Source organism: Phaseolus vulgaris, chromosome 8, assembly GCF_000499845.2.
Source record: "Phaseolus vulgaris cultivar G19833 chromosome 8, P. vulgaris v2.0, whole genome shotgun sequence".
Lineage (NCBI taxonomy): Eukaryota > Viridiplantae > Streptophyta > Magnoliopsida > Fabales > Fabaceae > Phaseolus > Phaseolus vulgaris.
In genome coordinates, this window is record NC_023752.2 from 41,793,197 (window position 1) to 41,813,525 (window position 20,329).

Below are 20,329 nucleotides of genomic sequence, written 5' to 3' on the forward strand. Positions count from 1 at the left end.
AGGAAGCAAAAGCAAAGAACATGGTGAATAGTCATCCTAACGACTAATTGATAACCCCACCAAGGATCACATGGACCTCACCAGAGGAGTTGAGCATAAACCATCACACCAACTATTCTTCCTTTTGGTCTTCTTATAAGATACAAATATGTTATAAATAATTTGGGCTCTCTTTAGTGGTCCAAATAGCAATGATAGGCTAGAATAAGGTGCTTTTAGCATAATAGGGGGTGTGGGTAACATTTTAGCTGGTTCCTAGCCCTTTTGGAAGGCATTTTGACCTATTTTCTAGAGGGACAAGCCTAGGATGCGGTTTGACTTAGTCAAACCCTAAGGCTTCCCATTTTTTCCCTTTTCCCACCCTACCCCTTTAGCTTGTTCTCCAAGGCTCCTTTACCTATAAATAGGAGGCCTACCTAGTGTATTTTACAAGTTGAAATTAATAGAAGAAGAGTTACTCTGCATAAATATTGTGTGAGCTTGAGTGAGTGCTATCTCCTCTCCCTTGGTCTTATCTTGATGAGAATGAAGCTCTCAAGTGGCAGCCTTCCACTCATCTTGATGGTTACCACCAATCAAGTGGCGTGAAAATCACTCTCATTTTCCATAAGTTTCCTTCTTCCATTCCCCTTCATTTTCGGTTTTGTCTTTATCATTTGAGTTTTGCATCCATTCTCACCATATCTTGTCTTTTGATCTTTGCCATTGTGAAATGAACCTTCACATCTACTTAACCACTTGGTTAAGTTAATGTCCAGTGGGGATTTTCCTAAGGTCTTCACTCTTAAGTTCCTAAAATCTCAATCTAAGTAAAGTGACACACCATAAAATGAACAATCCTAAAATCAACTCACATCATGTGGTTATCAGAGAGCTTAGGTTCTTGAGTTTTTTTTTTTTGTTTGCTTTGAGTTGATTGGCACTTTACATTCTTTACATTCAAGCACCTTTAATTTCTTTTCTTTAAATTCAAGTACCTTTAATTCTTGTCTTTAAATTCAAGTACCTTTAATTCTTGTCTTTACTTTCTTGCAATTTAATTTTTAGCCCTTTATTTTCTTGCAATTTTCATTCGGCCATTTTATTCTCCATAACTTTGTTTCGCTTTTATATTGTTATTTTGTGTCTTATTGTGTTCTTGCCTTTTTTTGCTTTGAGTCATATGTTCATTAGTGTTCTAGGAGTCCTTACTTTGATTCTACTTACTTTGTTTTTAATTTTCAAAGTTTGAGAAGTAATTAGAAACTTGTTTTAGTAGAAGTAGATTTAAGTTCCAAACAAAAGATTTCAAGTGTTCAATTATATTGAATCCCAAAATTTTTGAGAAAATTGGAGTTATTGGAAATTATGCATGATTAAAACTATGGACATTTTTGTTCCATAATTAAAAATAAATAGTATAAAAAAAAAGAAAAAGAGAAGAAATGAAAACGCAAATTTGTGGTATCAATTCCTAAAGAAAAACATTTTCCAAATTTGGATTCAACTTGATTGGCAAAATTGATTTGAACCATTGTGGAATTTTTATCTTTTGCTTTAGCAATTTCTATAGGGAAAACAAAGTTTCATTGTTAAAAGTTTAGTAAGTATCTCTGAGTCCTTTTTGTGTGCCTTTTTCTTGATTGTCTTTCTTCAAGTTTTGTCATAATCTCTTTCTCAAATTTGGTTTAGCTTTTCTTGCTTAAGCCTTTCTTGTTTGTCTCTTATTTCTTTTCCTTGAGTTTTGTGGTGGTTTCCTTTAAGATCAAGTGTTGAAGGCTTTGACCTTTTTCATTTGAGAGTATCTCAACCGCAAAAAAGACTTTTTGTGAAGTGGAAGAAATTCTTTGAAGTGCTTTGAGTGTTATGTTCTTGAATTTCACCAAAAGTGACGCAAACGTGAGGAGTGCTTAAATTGTTTTCACCAATTGTTTGTTCCTTTGTGAAAAAATTCTGGGTCATTTGTCTTTAGGTGAATCTTCAAAATTGCAATCATATCACAAAACCCACCATTTGGGAGAACTTGTGGAGGTCAATAAGCGACTTGTCCACAAAGACGAGAAAATACGCCAACTAGCGAAAAGATTGCAAGGACTAGAAGAAGCTCAAGCGAGGAAAAATTAAGAAAGGAGATTGGAGCCGCCAAGAGCATCTAGACCATCCATGCACCATAGGAGTCAAGAACATGATTGGTGAGTGCACACTTTTGCAAAACGGCACCATCACCACCACCACCAACCACAACATTCTTTTTATTTTGTAAAGTTACCTAGTTTGAATGCATCCAATGACCCTACTTTGTATTTAGAATGGGAAGCTAAAGTTGAACATCTCTTTAATGTGTATAAGGTCACCGAGGACCAAAAGGTTAGGTTAGCTTCCCTAGTTTTTTTAGACTATGCCAACCAATGGTGGCAACAAGCTGTAATGGACATTGGGCTAAACAAGAGGCCAACTGTGGTCTCTTGGAATGATTTTAAAGCATGTATGCACGCGCGGTTTATTCCTCCTCATAGGAAGGAACACTTGTTGAAGCTCCAACGACTTCATCAAGGACCTAGGACGGTGAAGGAATATTTTGAGGATTTAGAAACAACTTTGACTAAAATTAATATGCCTAATAGTGATGAGTCAAAGATAACTATGTTTGTGAGTGGTTTGAGGCAAGAACTTCGAGATGTTGTAGAAGTATATGACTACTCTTCTTTAAAGAAGTTGGTTCACCTAGCCATCAAGGTGGAATCACAAATTTCGAAGAAAACAACTTTTGTACAAAAACTTTCAAGGTGGAATCACAAATACTCATGGTGATGACTTCTACAAATCTTTTAGGAAGGATACAAGCAACATTTATACAAAAACTTTTCCTTCCCATTCTTCAAAAGAAATCACTACACACCAAAAAGTTTCTAAAGACCACCTTTTCACCTCTACCACTAAGTCACCAACCAAAACCTCCAATATGAAATGTTTTAAATGTTTAGGTTTTGGGCACATTGCTGCCAACTGTCCAACTAAAAGCATCAAGTTGGCAACTAAAGAACAAATACAAATAAAAACAAAAAATGAAAATGAAAAAGTCAAGGAAAGTAAAAAGGGTCTCATCTTGTTAGACCTCCCAAAAATAATTGTGCCTTCACGGTATACTTCTTCCTTCTCTTTTTCATTCCCAAAGGTTTCTACTTACTTACCATCTTTCTTAAAGAATTTTGGGGATGATTTTCTAACACCTCCTAATGGTTTCCACCTTTTAAGAGGATTTTCATCCCAAAGATTTTTCATTCCCAAACATTCTTTTAAAACTTGGTGTGTAAATAGAACCCCGTCTTATGCACTCCCAACACTTAAAGAACATAAGTTGAGTTCACATCCCAATCCTTGCACTATCTTATATGTGAACGAACTAACTATGTTATTTGCAGAAGTTCTGAATTCAAGGTCGAATTCTCTTGAACATGGGGGGCATGATACAACCCAAGTAGCTACGAAGATGACCAAGGAAGCAAAAGACAAAGCACATATGAACAATCATCTCAACGAAAATTTCATAACCCCACCAAGGATCACATGGACCTCACCAGAGGAGCTAAGCATAAATCATCACACCAACTATTCTTCCTTTTGGTCTTATAAGATACAAATATGTTGTAAATAATTTGGACTCTCTTTAGGGGTCCAAATAGCAAAGATAGGCTAGAATAAGGTGCATTTATCACAATAAGGGTGTGGGTAGCATTTTAGCTTGTTCCTAGCCCTTTTGGAAGACATTTTGACCTAGTTTCTAGAAGGACAAGCCTAGGATGCGGTTCAAACCCTAAGGCTGCCCATTTTTTCCCTTTTCCCATCCTAGCCCTTTAGCTTGTAATCCAAGGCTCCTTCAACTATAAATAGGAGGCGTACCTAGTGTATTTTACAAGTTGAAATTAATAGAAGAAGAGTTACTGTGAACAAATATTGTGTGTTATTGAGTGAATGCTATCTCCTCTCCCTTGGTCTTATCTTGATGAGAATTAAGCTCTGAAGTGACGACCTTCCACTCATCTTGATGGTTACCACCAATCAAGTGGCGTGCACATCACTCTCATTTTCTATAAGTTTCCTTATTCCATTCTCCTTCAGTTTTGCCTTCCATTCTATGTTCATTGTCTTTGTTTCTAATGTGAGTTGATTTTAGGATTGTTCATTTTATGGTGTGACACTGTACTTAGATTGAGATTTTAAGCAAGTATATGGTGAGAACTCTAAGAAGATCCCCACTGGACACGAACTTAACCAAGTGGTTAAGTAAGCGTGAAGGTTCACTTCACAAGAGCAAAAGGAAAAGACAATTACAAGGTGAATATGATGCCAATAGGTGTGAAATTAAAGAACATGGAAAGGAAAGCCAAATAAGAATTGCCGAATGGAAGAATGAAACAAAACAAGAACATAACACAAGAGTAAAAGCAGAATGACAAAATGGAAGAAGAGATGAAGGAAGGAGAAAGCTTATGTGAGGGATTGAGAATGGAATCACGCCACTTGGAGTGTGGTTGGCATCCAAGATAAGTGTTGCTAGCCGCCACTTGAGAGCCCTCAATTACTCACAAGATAAGACCTAAATGCTAAGAGGAATCAAGCCTCACTACCAGCTCACACAATTTGTGTAGTAACTTTTCTTCTATTAATTTCAACATGTAAAATACAATGGGTAGGCTTCCTATTTATAGGGGAAGGAGCCTTGGAAAACAAGCAAGAGGGGTAGGATGGGAAAAGGGAAAAAAAGGGGCTGCCTTAGGGTTTGACTAAGTCAATCCCGCATCCTAGGCTTGTCCTTTTAGAAACTAGGTCAAAATGCCTTCCTAAAGGGCTATGAACAAGCTAAAATGATACCTACACCCCCTATTATGCTAAAGGCATCTTATTCTAGCCTATCTTTTCTATTTGGACCCCTAAAGTGAACCCAATTTATTTAAATAACTTTTCTCTTGTGGAAAAAACCAGAAGGAAAAACTTTTGATATTTTGGTGCATAGCTTCTTCTTCCGCTGATGCTTTCTCGAGGTTTGGTGGGGCCCATCTTTGACCTTTTTGTGAGATGCTTGATATGTCCTTAGTCATCTGCTGGTTGCTTCGCTTTGTATCATGATCCCTAGGTCGAAAAGAATTCGTCCTAGAATTTAGAACACCTGCAAATAACATAGTTAGTTTGTTTCAAGAGAAGATATTTCTAAGTTTAGGATGTGAAACAAACTTATGTTCATGATGCTTGGGGAGTTCATATGGGTGAATTCTAGATACAGGCCATGGTTGTAGAGAATGTTTAGGGAATAGATGATTTGTTTGTGAAAATCCTCTTAGAAGTGGATAACCTTTAGGAGGTTTTTGAAGATCATCCCTAAACTTCTTTAACAAAGATGTCAAGTATTTAGAATTATTTGGGAATGAAAAAGATAAGGAAGAAGTATACCTAGGAGGTGCAGTGATTTTCGTAGGAGTCAACAAGATGAGACCCACTTTACTTTCCTCTTCTTTTGCATTTTCTTTTTTGGCTTTTGTTTTAATTTGGTCTTAATTTACTTCTTGTAACATTGTGGTTCTTTTATTTGGACAATTGGCAGCTATGTGCCCAAAACCTAAACATTTAAAACATTTTGTCCTTGAAGTTTTGGTGGGTGACTTAGGGGTAGAGGTAGAAGGATTGTGTATAGAAGCCTTTTGGTGAGAAGTGGTTTCTTTTGAAAAATTGTAAGGATGAGTTTTTGTAGAATTTTTGTTTGTATCCTTCCATAAAGATTTGTAGAAGCCATCATTATGAGTATTTTTGAAAGTTGTTATTCTTCAAAAAGTTGTGATTCCAGCTTGATGGCTAGGTGAACCACTTTCTTTAAAGAAGAGTACTCATATAATTCTACAATATCTTGAATTTCTCTCCTCAAACCACTTACAAACCTAGCTATCTTTGACTCTTCATTATCATGCATATTAATTTTAGCCAAAGTTGTTTCTAAGTCTTTAAAGTATTCATCTACCGTCCTAGGTCCTTGATGAAGTCGTTGGAGCTTCAACAAGAGTTTATTCCTATTAAGGAGGAAGAACAAACCACACACGCATACATGCTTTCAAATCATACCAAGAGACCACAACTGGCCTCTTGTTTAGCCCAATGTCCATTACAGTTTGTTGCCACCATTGGATGGCATAGTCTAAAAAAACTAGGGAAGCTAATCTAACCTTTTGGTCCTCGGTGCCTTATACACATTAAAGAGATGTTCAACCTTAGCTTCCCATTCTAAATACAAAGTAGGGTCATTGGACCCACTAAAACTAGGTAACTTTACAAAATCAAAAGAATGTTATGGTTGGTGGTAGTGTTGATGGTGCCATTTTGCAAAAGTGTGCACTCTCCCATCATGTTCTTGACTCCCATAGTGCATGGATGGTCTAGGTGCTCTTGGTAGCTCCAATCTTCTTTCTTGATTTTGCCTCGCTTGAGCTTCTTCTAGTCTTTGCAATCCTTTTGCTAGTTAGCTTATTTTCCCATCTTTGTGGAAAAGTTGCTTCTTGACCTTCACAAGTTCTCCCAAAAGGTGGAGTTTGTGATATGATTGCAGTTTTGAAGCTTCACCTAAAGACAAATGACCCATAATTTTTTTTTTGCACAAAGGAACAAACAGTTAGTGAAAAAAATTTAAACACTCCTCACGTTTGCGTCACTTTTGGTGAAATTCTAGAAGAGAACACTCAAGGCACTTTTGGTTGAAATACTCTCAAATGAAAAGGGTCAAAGCCTTCAACACTTGATCTTAGAGGAAAGCAACACCAAACTTAAGGAAAAGAAATAAGAGACAAACAAGAAAAGCTTAAGCAAGAAAAGCTAAACCAAATTAGAGAAAGAGATTATGACAAAACTTGAAGAAAGACAATCAAGAAAAAGGTACACAAAAGGACTTAAAGATACTTACTAAACTTTTAACAATGAAACTTTTTCTTTAAAAATTGCTAAAGCAAAAGGATAAAAATTCCAATATGGTTGAAGTCAATTTGCCAATCAAGTTGAATCCAAATTTGGAAAATGTTTTCTTTGGTAATTGAAACCACAAAGTTGTGTTTTCACTTTTTTTTATACTAGTTTTTGAATTATGGAAATGTCCATAGTTTTTTAATCATGCATAATTTCCAATAACTCCAATTTTCCCAAAATTTTTGGATTCAATATAATTGAACACTTGAAATCTTTTTTTGGAACTGTACTGGCCAGACCTCAGACATCGGCATCAGAGATCGGGATCAGACATTGACATCGAACATCGGTGGTTTGGTCGCGATAATGGGACACGTAAGCGGGGCCCCAAAAATAGTGTGAGATAAAACCTAGATATCAAAAAGACCTAAATCACGGCAGGATCCATGCATGTGGTGTGTATAGTACATTCCGATCTTGGACAAGCAAACATTCCCTGGCGGCAGCAATGCCCAATACCGTTAGGGTTCCTAAGGAAAGTTGTATGCATGACACGTGAATAATTAGGGCACCTACAGAACAGATGGCCCCCGCAGCGCTGGTGCATGAGTTGGTGCCCTAGCGGCCATACTGTTAAGATTATGCACTCCAGAAGAGGAAAGTCTGGTGCGGCGGCTGCGCTAAGATTGTGCAACACACAATAGGATGTCTTCCTAGTAACCCTAATTCCACTTAAGGAAAGGTCCTCGTGGGACAAGAAAGTTAACCTAGATACAACCTATAAAAAGGGTGGTAAGAACCCTAGAAAAGGTACGTCGTTCCTAAGATTGAAACTGTTTTACTTATTCATTGTTACTTAGCCCAGTACTAACTTGACCGTCGGAGTGCAATCAACAAGTAGGGCCTCCTCTGTTTCAAAAGAGCCACTCTCTACCACCTAGAAGAGAGCGTGGAAACCCCCAGAAATAGGAAGAGCCACCACCCACCTTTGGAGTCAACAACGGCTAGGTCAACCGGCAAGAACATTTGACACCCACATCACGACCTTCCATACCTAGATGATGATCTCGGGAGGCACCGACGTCATGCACTGTAAGCTATTTATGGGAACCTTCTCAGGCACAGTGTTGGACTGGTTCATCAGTCTTAATCTGGAATCTAATTAAACAAAGAAATGTACCATTTTACTTGATTCGGTTTGAAACATTTCCACCAAATTCAAATTAAAAAGGCTTAGAAATTCAAACCATCAGAACTACTCTGCTGAATGAAAAGGGAAAGTGTGGTGAATGATGGAGGAGAGTGTTTGGAAGAGAGATTTGGAGGAGAGTGTTTGAAAGAGAGATTTGGAGGAGAGCTTTGGTGGGGAGGTGGGTGTCGCTAGGAGTGAATGTTAGTGTGAAAAGCGAGAAGTTAGGTTAAAGTAAAAATTAGGTTAAATTTTAATTTTTTTAATATTATTTACTGAAGAGTATAGTGATAAAATCTATTTTAATATGAGGTGTCTGAAGAAGAAGTGATGAAGGCGTAGGAATAAGTAGCCAGTAAAAAAAATGAATTTTATTTTCTTGTTTTCTTTTTTGTTCGTTTTCAAAAGTAAAACAATGATATACCTAGGCTAATTTTTTTTATCATTCTTCCTGCATCTCATCACATTTCTTCTAGTATCCATCAATTTAAAAAAAAAACTATTTTAGTCTTTTTTTTAAATGATTTATGGATTATCTTTTCCAAAAAACTTTTCCTAGAATATACTTTTCAGAATTCATGAAATATATTGCGTAAAATGTTTTCTGGAACAATTTTTTTAAAAAAACGTTTTTTAAGAACAGAATATTAAGAAAAAAAAAATTAAAATCAACTTTTACGTTATAGAATATATTTTCCAAAGTATGTTCTGAAAAGAACTTTTTGGAATGAAGATGAATGAGATGAAACATTTGATCATTTCACCTAGGTGCAGGAAGAATTTCATGGAATATAGGAAGAAACATCCTAGTTTTTCTCAACACGCATATTACTTAAATTGATCCAAGCCAAATACTTTTGTACCCAATGAATTATTGTGACATGTATTCTATGATTATGACAAAAATATTCTTAAATAAAACGGGGGTAAATACATTTTGGAATCTCTTCTCCAGAATATGTTTTTATTTCTGGAACACTTTTTTAGATTTCAAAATTCCTTTTCTAAAATGCTTTTAGATTTTTTTCGAGATTTTTTTTTAAATGTATTTTTTATTATGGAACTGCTTTTCTGGAATTTCATTTTTGAACATAAAATTCTATTTCAAATTTGCCTTTTTAGAATGTATACTTTTGCACTCTAATTTTTCAATTCCAAAATCAAGTGCAAGTCACAGTGGTGCAGGAAGAATAAGCCCATAAATATGGGTACCGTAGCACACTATTTTTGTGTTTTGTTTTTTTATATGTATGTACAAATGTTTGAAAAATTTGGGCCCATTCAGCTCTACCCAGTAGATTTGCCACTCATATTTTATAGGCTCATTCTCCCTGCACCCAATGCTTTGTGACTGGCACCCAATCAGATTTGTGAAAAGACCATATTACCCTTAATGAAATTAAAAACACTTAAATTATGATCTGCACCCAATGCCTGCACCCAACAATAGGGTTCTTCTTCTTCTTCTTCTTCACCGTGAAGCAGCAGCCACCGTGAAGCAGCAGCAGCCACCGTGAAGTTGCAGGGAGACACCGTGAGCCACCGTGAGCAGAGTTGGTTTGCTTCGTCGTGAGTGCTTCATCGTCAAAGAAGTTGAGGTACCGCTCATGGATTTTTCTTCGTAGAGTAGTACATTCCGGATAATTTTATCCGCAGATCACCCTTTGCTTCCGGATAATTTTATCCGTAGACCACCATTTGGTTCCGGATAAATTTATCCGCAGAAGAATATTGGCATCCGGATTTTTTCATCCGGACTTCATTAATGGCTTACGGATATTTTTATCCGTAGTGCAAGAATTGGTTCCGGATTTTTTTGTTCGTAATTCAAAAGTGGGTTCCGGATATTTTTATCCGTAAGCTACGTTTGACTTGCGGATATTTTTATCCGGATTGTTGTTATTGGTCTGCGGATATTAATATCCGTATTAGTGTGAAATTTTTCACAAGTGTTTTAAACTATATGTGTTATAATTTTGTTATATATGTTGGATTGAATGTTACTTTTATGAAATGTAAGATGGTGCGGACTAGAGGTGGAGGAAGTTCTAATTTGGATCGTGTGCGTCCAACTGCATCGATTAGAAGAAAACGGGGTGGGTCTAGTACTTCAATTCCAAATCAAGAGTTTGAAGATTATATTGAACAAGAAGAAGTTGAAGTTGATGATGAAGGCTATCCAGGAGGGTCATTGGATAAGTCCTTACTTGTTAATTATGAACATCACGTAGCCAAACAGTTGTGGGATGGTTTGGTAAGTAATGAAAAATAAATTTTTGTATTTGTTATGTATTCCTGATTATTGATGATATATGTTGATTATTGTAGGATCGTGGTGAGCTGAAGGTCGTTTCACATGGGAGGAAGATAAATAAGTTAGGAGCACCTCATGAGCGCATAGAAGCTGCTGTAGAATTGTCTGGCTTAGGTGGTCTGCTTCATGCTAGTTATGAGAGTCTAGACCGAGGACTGCTGTGTGCTTTTGTAGAGAGGTGGCATGCAGAGACAAACAGTTTTCATTTACCGGTTGGGGAGATGACCATCACTCTTGATGATGTGTCAAATTTGTTACATTTACCCATTGTCGGTCAGTTTTACACACAGGAAACCTTAGATTCTGATTCGGCGACTGATTTATTGGTAGAAGCCCTCCGTGTTGACCATGCACTTGCATCTGAAGAAACAAGACACTGTCGGGGAGCTCATGTGCGCCTTAGCTGGTTAAGAGAAGTGTATCAAGATGCATGCTCAAGGAGGCAGTGGACTGTGGCTGCCAGAGCATACTTACTTCACCTTGTCGGTTGCACTATTTTTGCGGACAAGAGTGCTACATCAGTAAGTGTGTTTTATCTTGGATTTTTTGTTGATTTGAGGCTTACCGGGGGATATTCTTGGGCAGCAGCTGCCCTAACTCACATGTATGAACAGCTAGGAGATTGTAGTTATGCAAATACAAAGCAACTAGCTGGTTATGCAACATTGTTGCAGGGGTGGATTTATGAGCATTTCCCGTCTATAGGGATGAGACGTATGCAAGCATTGTATTCTGAAGATCAACCTCGGTGCAGGCTGTATGATGCTGGAAAAGGTACTTCAATTGTTGTTGTACGATCACAGTTGGATACATTGACACCAGCTTCCATTCGGTTTTGTCCATACAACGAGCACAGGGAAGAACGTCCATTCGAGTGGATTTCCTTATTCTGTGGTTATTTGAGGCTTGGAAATTGGACACAGCTGCACATGCCAGAACGTGTTCTGCGTCAGTATGGCTATACACAGATCATCCCTCGCAACCCATCTGTAATTGGACATGGTCATCCGGATACAAATGAAATGGACTGTCGATGGTTACATTTCAATGATTATGTCATACATGACTATGCCATAGCACGTCATCCTGACGCTTGCGTTCAAGAGTACATGGGTTGGTTTAGATCTGTATCACATCCATATGTGATTAATACAGATGAGGATGACCGTCCTGTACCGGTACCCTCAGATGCACGTCATCACGAAGCAGTGCCAAGTCATCATGAGGAGTCACATCCTGCTCTGGTATGCTTCTAACCTTGTTAAGATATTAATTTCTATTGTTTTTTTCTAATAGTATGTCATTCATGCTTGTAGGGTATTGGTCGTAGAATTACAGAGACATTGCAGCCATTACTTGATCATGGCGATGTCGTGGAGGGCAGCCCTGTTTGGGAAGGCATACAAGCAGCCATTACGTTAGCACGAGGAGCGACTGATGAAAGAGCTATTTATGTCAGGAGACATGCACGTAGGAATGATTGATTAGGATTTCTCAATATGTCAGATGTATTACGATTTCTTTTTATGTAATATTTTGATCCATGACAATGTATCTGAACCTTAATTATATGTTTCAATATGATCCATGACAATGTATCTGAACCTTAATTATATGTTTCAATATGATCCTTATCGGTTCTTGCTTCACGTTACTTTTATTTTATATGTTTCAATATGATCGTTAGTACAGAAATCACTGGCTTACGCATATATTTATCCGTAGGCAAAAGTATGACTTACGGATATTTTTATCCGTAGGCATAATAGTGACTTACGGATATTTTTATCCGTAGGCATAATTGTGACTTCCGGATTTTTTTATCTGTAGGCATAATAGTGACTTCCGGATTTTTTTATCCGTAGGCATAACAGTGACTTCCGGATTTGTTTATCCGTAGGCATAACAGTGACTTCAGTGAATATTGTAGGACAACTGCAAATGTACTAAACATCCATAAATCTAAATTATGCTATTACAAATGTTATAATTACAAATATCGTCTAATGGACATTAGTTGGGTATAAACTTGTATCCGGCTAGTGTAGTATGTTGACCACGTTTGGGCCGCCGGATAACGATGTGATGCCCACAATATATCCGTAGGTGGAATTGGACAACCATCTTTGAGCTTGACCTATAAAGGTAATAAATATAAGGTACACAAATCTTGATTTAGCACATCAATCTTGATTGGTTTAGTTTATACCTGGACAAAATGATTTTCGTGGACATGTCCAATTGCAATGATTCGGTGTTGACGGAAGTTACTTGGTGCTTGGGTTCTTAAAGGAAAAATACTCAATGATTGTAACATGGACAAAGAAACAAGAATGACATTATACCGATTTGCAATAACATATCCCATGTCTGGAATTGTCATCCACTTATCTGTTCCTGCCTGCAAGTACAATTGACAAACAAAGTTAAATAAAGAAATGCAATGTAAAAATGAAATGGTTTTAGTGGTTGGTACCATAGACATGTGTTCCACTAAAAGTGAGTTCTTCAAGTATTCATATCTATCATCACCACCAAAGAGTTAAACATATTCTTGTCTCCATTCACTTAGTTCTTTTAACAAATTCATTCGAACAACAGCCCATGACTCCTCTCCCATTCCCAATTGGGCAGCAACAGCACGGTAGCCACAATGGCCATCAGCCCTAACGTCAACAACATCAACAATATATGGATGATACCCTACAGGGAACTGATCAAGGAAAGGAATACATTTTGCTGGTACAATTTCTGGTAAGCTTTCTTCATTAGATTTTTTGCTTGCACAACTATCATGTTGTGAGTGTAAGAAATCCACATGTTCAAAATAAGAAGGGATTCGCTTAGTTGATCTCATGAATTTGGTAGGACGAGACATCTTTACAGCACCTTTTGTTTTCACCTTATGATCTGGTGCGTAAATAGATGTTTTCTCTGGAAAGGCAATATCCTGCAATTTACTCTTGATGTTAACCTTACCTGCAACATCCAACTCTTTAAACCGCTTCGCGATGACCTCAAACTCTTTATCAATTGACAACTCAGATGAAGATTGTTCAGTAGCAATGTCTTCAAAACTTAAACGAGTCCACATCACATGTACTGATTTAAGTGGTATGCTACCAACACCAAATGAAGCCAATTGACACGCACAAGGAAGACCATGAGTACATGTAAGACTACATCCACACCTACTTTTATCAAACCCCACTGATTTAACCCTATCAAGTTCTTCTGAAATAAGGTTCAAAGCATATTTAGACACAAAACCTAACAATTTTTTGTAAGCTGTAACCTTGAACCGATGTCCAACCACATGCAAACTCTTTTGGAATGAATCTTTGATTGCATTATGTTGTAAAATAATCATCTTATTGATGGAATCCCAGCAGAAACATAAATCCCCCATCGAATTCTGAAGAACTCTCTTTAGGCTCCAGTGTGCCGACTCAACTCTGTTACTTGTTGTGTTTCCTAAGTGCATCACCTTATCTATCCATGCCTTGACAAATTTTTCTTTATGTGGACGTAACCATGTATCCATCACATAATCAACAAATATAGGCCATGGAGAACAGACAACTCGAAGAACATTGACACGATCTTCAAAGGCCTCAACAATATCACAATCCACAACAGATCCCCACACTTCCATTACTTGATCCCATGCCTCTCTTGGATGCACCAGCATTTTACATTTTGCTTTCACATTTTTATCAATGTGAAACCGACATAGCAAATTATAAGCTTCAGGAAACACCATTCTAATTGCATTCATTAAGGCAACATCTCTATCACATACCACCACCCTAGGGCATGAATCAACTCTTAAAAACAACCCTTTAAGTCTGTCAAGGGCCCAAAAAAAATTATTTTCCTTTTCTGCTGCTAGTAAACAAAATGCAACGGAGAAAGTCAAACCTGTAGACGTAATCCCAACAACCTCAAGTAACGGCATCCTATACTTGTTCGTCTTGTACGTACTATCCATTAATATGACAATGTTAAATGAGTTCACCAATTTTACTGAATCTGGGTGTGTCCAAAATATATCTTGCACAATATTAGAGACCTCATCGCACCTACACCAATGCACGTACCTGTCTCGCTCTAGTAACAACATCAGTTGTTGCATTTCTGTTCTGTGACCTCGTTGTGATCTTCGGTGAACAGTGATTGCATTATAAACCTGCTTAGTCGTTGTCACATTCTTCTCATTTCTCTCTTTCATGGTTAGTAAAATATTTCTTGGCTTCACCGCAGTTTTACTCATATCCTCAACCATAACCTTTTCCTCTATACTTAACCTTCCAGCATAGGGATGACCCACCATTGTCTCTGCCAAGTCATGATTGTGAGAACCACAAATTAATTCAACCTTCCACCCTTGACCACCTTTGACTGGTTTGCCTCGCAATCTGAAAGGACACTCACACTTCCTACTTCCAGTTTGACTGACATCTACTTCTTTTTTATACCGTCTGTATTTACCTCCTCTCTCACAACCTAACAATACATAGGTCATCCTTCCTCGTTGGCCCGTCCATGTATCTGACCTTAATATAACAATGACAAACCCATAACTATAGCCAACACTTCTCGCCCAATCTAACAGCTCATCTCGATCACGAAATACCTACAATAACATTCTTAAAAATTTAAAAGAACATCTTGATCATCATGCCAAATTTAAAAATAATTCATATAAAAAACATTCACAACCCAACATTGACCATACCTCATTTGTAGAAAATGCCTCACTACATTCATGTGCCCTGTGTTCATTATCTAATGCGTTATAACTTGTTGACTGCTCCAGATCAACATCATCTAATCCATCCCACACATCAATCTCCCCTAAAACTCCCATGTATGACTCTGTTGAATCCATTCGGTTGCTGAAAAAAATTAACACTTCACTTCCGGATAAATTAATCCATAACCAAAAAAATATCAACAGTTAACTTCCGGATATATATATCCGTAAGGCAATATTATGAACTACGGATATTTTCATCCGTAAGGCAAATACTAGTCCCGGATATTTTCATCCGTAAGGCAATATTATGAACTACGGATATTTTCATCCGTAAGGCAAATATGAACTACGGATATCAGCGTCCGTAGGCAAATCCTAGTTCCGGATATTATTATCCGTATACAAAATTTTGACTTCCGGATATTAATATCCGTAGGCAGAAAATTTGAATTCCGGATTCCGATATCCGGGACCAGCTGAGCTCGAGAAAATAACCAAAGACGAACGAAAATGGATTAATTACCTCCTTTAACTTGCCAAACGAAGCTTACACTCAACTTAGCAACAATGAACGAAGCACAACCTTCTCTTTTGCAGCTCAAACCAAAGCTTCACACATTCATGAACTTCTTCTTCCTCACCATTCAATGTTTTCATAAATGAAGAAGACAAGGGCATTTTTGGATTTTAAAAAATGTGTCGGGTGCCAATCACAATTGATCGGGTGCAGGAAGCAATTGCCTATTTTATATCTACACGATGTCTTTGAAACAAGCCTGACGGATTCGGTTGGCCCAGCCATTTTCATATTTTCCACGCACAGTTTTTATATTTGCACCATCTTTTCTAAAGGAGGCATTTGCCCATTCGACTGGCCTAGCAGTTTTTCTATCTGCACAATCATTTTAAAAAGAACCGGGCCCATTTAATTGCCCGAACAGTTTTGGGACAACTTCTTCCTGCACCTGCATGACTTCTTTCGGCACCTTCATTAACTTTAAAAATACCAAAATTGTCCTTCAGTGAAAAACATAAAAATAAAAGTTTTGTTTTACATTTTGTCCACGAGTGAAAAAAAAGGTGCTCGGTGTGGTGGTGGTGGTGGTGGTGCAATGCTTCTTAAGGTGGTGCGTTGTGGTGGTAGTTGTGGTAGTAGAGGTGGTAACGATTGTGCTAGTGCCAACAGTGTCACGGTTGGTTGGCTTGTCATTCTCATTCTCCGGTAAGTTCTTATGCCTTAAATACTCATTTTCGGATTAGTTAATTTGCTAGAACAACAGATCCCACAATTCAGTGCCTTATCCAGAAAACTAAAGTGTTCTGGATTAGATAATCCGTATGTATACCGGATCCAGAACGTACCAAACTCACACTTCCGGATTGTGTATTCCAGTACCAAATGAACTATGGATTACGCAATCTGGAAGTCATTTTAGAACTTTAAATATGCCTTACGGATTACACAATCCAGAATTTATTTTGCTGTTAAAATTTGACTTACGGACTACGCAATCCATAATTAATTTAAGAACTTCAAATATGACTTACGGATTACATAATCCGAAATTCATTTTGCTGTTAAAATTTGACTTACAGATTACCCGATCCGAAAGTCATTTTAGAACTTCAAAAATGACTTAGGATTACACAATCTGGAATTCATTTTGCTATTAAAATTTGACTAACGGATTACGCAATCCGAAAGTAATTTTTAAGTTGTCAAATGCTTTACGGATTTTCCAATCCGGAAGGGATTTTTGTAATTACTAAATGAGTTATGGATTACACAATTCAGAAGGGAAACTAAATGTTGTTTTTATTTTGCATACTTGTGTGAATTTATGAAAATTGGAATAAAATGAAAATTTATGTTTTATGCATGAAGGTGTAAGTATGGACGTGGATGTTGGATTGATTCAAAAAGATCCGATGAAGTAGAAATGATATGTAGTATGGAAGAATTAATGAATTCTATGCACCAACATGAATTGGTTGAAGGGGACTATGGTACCCATTTTACAACAGATAAGGTGAATAAAATTTCATTTCATTCATGTTTATTGCATTGTAATTTGAAGAAGTGATTTTGTAATATTGTTAGAATAACTTTGTGTAGGTCTTTCCTTCGCGAGAAGACTTACTTGAATGGGTCCATAGAGTTGGTTATGGACTTGGTTTTGTTATTGTCATTATTAGGTCTGACATACCAAATGGAAAGCAAGGGAGAAAGACATGTCTTATTAGGCTTTGAAAGGGGGGGTAGTTACAGAAAATACAAGGATGGTTTGGAAGTTAGTGTAACTGGTACTCGAAAATGTCAATGTCCCTTTAAATTGTGAGGTAAACCTGTTGGAAAGGGTCAAGGTTGGGTACTTAAGATAATATGTGGTACTCATAATCATGATTTGAATGATACACTAGTTACACTCAAAATTGGAGTGAGCATTGGAGAGCTTTTGAGCCTTCTTCTCTAGTATTATCTTGAAGGATCCATGGTGTCCTCAAGTGGCGGCAACACTCTCATCTAGGAGCATCCACACTTCTAGTGGCGAGATCATCCATCATTCATCCATCTTCATGAGCAATTCTTCTCTCCTTCCTTTCTTCTTTGTTAATTCCTTGTTCTAAGCTTGTTGTCTTGTTGTTTTGGTTCGGCTGTTCTTGTTTTCCAGCACCTATTTTTCTGTTCTTTGCCTTTTAATTTCACTTTGTTCGGTTCAGTTTGCTTATCATCCTTTTCTGTTCGGTGTGTTTTAATTTTACCTCTCTTTGTTGATTCAATTTGACAATATGTGGAACATCCAAATGAGTTTGGGATTTGGTACTAGTTTTTGGTGAGTTCTTGTCTTAGAACAATGATCCAACTCTAAGAAAAGTGCCTCAATAATGTCCAGCTCAAGGTGATTCCTAAGAATGTCAAGAATCATTCTCTATATGGCTAGTGGAATCACATCATGTGGTATCATGAGTCTTAGGTTCTTCTTGTTTAATTGTTGAGTTGTGTGCACTTTAATTTCAAGAGCTCTTTAATTTTCTTGCAATTTAAGTTTCTGTTTTAGGTGTTAATTGAGTTTTTCTTGCTGTTTTTCTTTTGTTACACCAAGTGCTTGTGAAAAGGTTTATGGCACTCATTATTCATATGAGTATGGTTGCTCTTTTGGAATGGCATTCTCCTTCCTAGAGTTTACCTTAAGCTTCCTTTCACTTGTTGTTATTTTTGTCATATGTCTTTTAATTTTGTAATCATGTCAAGTTTTGTCTTAGTCATGTTATTCCATAATTGTCATTACTTCTAGTAGTACTTTTATTGTTTTTGATTGTTTCTTGCTTTAGTGTCATATAATTTTCTGAATTGATGGTGATCCTTTGTGCATTTTCTTTTTAGAATTGAGTTCATACTTGTATTCTAGACCTATACAAGTTCCAATACATCATTTTCCATTATGTCTTTGCTAGTTCATAATTCTGTTTTTTTGTTCCTATTAGGATTCCTCTGATTCTGAAAAAAAGTGCTTACTGTTTTTCCTTATTGCAATTGATTTACTCACTGGAAAATTCTGAAATTCTGGATTTGTGATATTCAAAGTGTTATAAAAGAGTAGAAAAAAGAATCATTCAAAAATTCAAAGTACACAAAAAATGATAAATAAAATAAAAAAAGTGTACAATTCTGCCGAAAAGAATACGGTAATCTGGCAGCGATTTTAAAAAATTTATCTCAATTAATTGGCTTACTGTTTTTAAGTGATTCCAGTGCCATTATTGAGTTAACATCTTGAAGTTTCTGTGGTTTAAATTTCATAATCCAGTTCGCTCTACATCATTCCAGTTAAATCAGTGAATATCAAGCACAGTTAGCATTAAAAAAATATTTCCTGTAGCTAAATTTTTGTTTTCTTCATCTACTCTAGTGCTTTTCCTTAAGTATTCTTTTGTGTGCCTACTTTTCTCATTGAGTTCTTTATTTTCTTGATTGTCTTTCATTCTTACTCTTTGAGTTTGTCTTACATATAGTTTTCCTTTTGCAATTACCTTTCCTTGCTTATACCTTTTCTTGTTTGTCTTTATTGTTTCATTGGTTTTGTGGTGGTTGCTTTTGAGATTGGTGTGCTTGCTTTGACATCTTTCATTTGAGGATTCCAAGGCCTCAAGATCAGATTGGTGCAAGGACATTATTTCTTTGAGAGTGACCTATTTTTCTGCCTCAATTCACTTCGGCATTTTTGCTTAAAACACTCACTGTTTTTGCTAATTTTGTTTCTTGACTTGTTTGCTGTTTTGTGTGTTTGCTGTTTTTAATTTCAAATGGCTGGATTTTCAAGTGATGCATCCTACAAGCAGAATTCTCCTTCCAAAGCTTCAATCCTTGGTGAATTACATGAAGCACAAAGAACTATTAGACGCTTGGAAGAGAAAATGCAAAAGATGGAGGTCCAACAAGCTAGACCATCTCCTTCTATCCATGATGGGCATCATTCTCATAGACCATCTTCAAGAGCCTCTCCAAATGATTTTGGCCGTGAAGAAGAGCATAGGAGAAGGAGGAATCCACCACAATTTCATGGACAAAGACCTCATCATCAAGGAGAAAGACATCACTATGGCAATGGTTACTACCAAGATGCAAAGGCTAGGCTACCTTCGGTCAAGCTTCCTTGTTTTAATGGCTCTAGTGATCCTAATGCGTATTTAGATTGGGAGGCTAAGTGTGAACAAATATTTGAGATCCATGAGATCCAAGATGAGCATAAGCTTAAGCTAGCCACCCTAGAGTTTAGTGATTATGCCATGAAATGGTGGCATGGAATTGTAAAGGACATTATCTATCACAAGGGTCCTCCCGTGGACTCTTGGAACTCTTTAAAGGATCAAATGCGCTCTAGATTTGTGCCCCCACATTTTAGGAAAGACCTCATGTTGAGACTCCAACGGTTTCAACAAGGCACGCTAAATGTGGATGAATATTATAAAGAGCTAGAAATGCTTGTGCTTAAAATTGAATTAGAGGAAAGTAAGGAAGCTATGATTGCTAGATTTGTGAGTGGTCTTAGGAAGGATATTCAAGACATTGTTGAGTTACAAGAGTATTCATCATTGGGCTCTTTAGTTCATCTTGCAATGAAGGTGGAAGCCCAACTTGCTAAGA

At 37.0% G+C, this 20,329-nt stretch overlaps 2 protein-coding genes across 2 annotated transcripts; one reads left to right on the plus strand and one right to left on the minus strand.

Annotated features, from left to right (window-relative positions):
• Positions 1–9,435: 9,435 nt before the first annotated feature.
• On the plus strand, positions 9,436–11,908 carry LOC137825162 (protein MAIN-LIKE 1-like). The gene is made up of 4 exons (XM_068630836.1): positions 9,436–9,708; positions 10,131–10,364; positions 10,439–11,668; positions 11,741–11,908. Exons 2-4 carry the CDS (start codon positions 10,131–10,133, stop codon positions 11,906–11,908), a joined length of 1,632 nt encoding a protein of 543 aa, XP_068486937.1. The 5' UTR covers positions 9,436–9,708.
• A 506-nt stretch (positions 11,909–12,414) lies between these two features.
• Positions 12,415–14,382, minus strand: LOC137825163 (uncharacterized). The gene is made up of 3 exons (XM_068630838.1): positions 12,973–14,382; positions 12,634–12,825; positions 12,415–12,561 (listed from the first exon to the last, which is right to left on the minus strand). Exons 1-3 carry the CDS (start codon positions 14,380–14,382, stop codon positions 12,415–12,417), a joined length of 1,749 nt encoding a protein of 582 aa, XP_068486939.1.
• Between the last annotated feature and the right edge of the window lie 5,947 nt (positions 14,383–20,329).

What these genes read in the sequence shown, in the direction of transcription:
- LOC137825163 (XM_068630838.1), bottom strand. Translation starts at nt 14,382, where the DNA reads ATGCCGTTACTTGAGGTTGTTGGGATTACGTCTACAGGTTTGACTTTC. An exon ending in GTGAATGGAGACAAGAATAT is followed by an intron (nt 12,826 to 12,972) that starts GTTTAACTCTTT and finishes TTGTACTTGCAG; the next exon opens with GCAGGAACAGATAAGTGGAT. An exon ending in ACGAAAATCATTTTGTCCAG is followed by an intron (nt 12,562 to 12,633) that starts GTATAAACTAAA and finishes TTACCTTTATAG; the next exon opens with GTCAAGCTCAAAGATGGTTG.
- LOC137825162 (XM_068630836.1), top strand. Translation starts at nt 10,131, where the DNA reads ATGGTGCGGACTAGAGGTGGAGGAAGTTCTAATTTGGATCGTGTGCGT. An exon ending in AACAGTTGTGGGATGGTTTG is followed by an intron (nt 10,365 to 10,438) that starts GTAAGTAATGAA and finishes TGATTATTGTAG; the next exon opens with GATCGTGGTGAGCTGAAGGT. An exon ending in AGGAGTCACATCCTGCTCTG is followed by an intron (nt 11,669 to 11,740) that starts GTATGCTTCTAA and finishes TCATGCTTGTAG; the next exon opens with GGTATTGGTCGTAGAATTAC.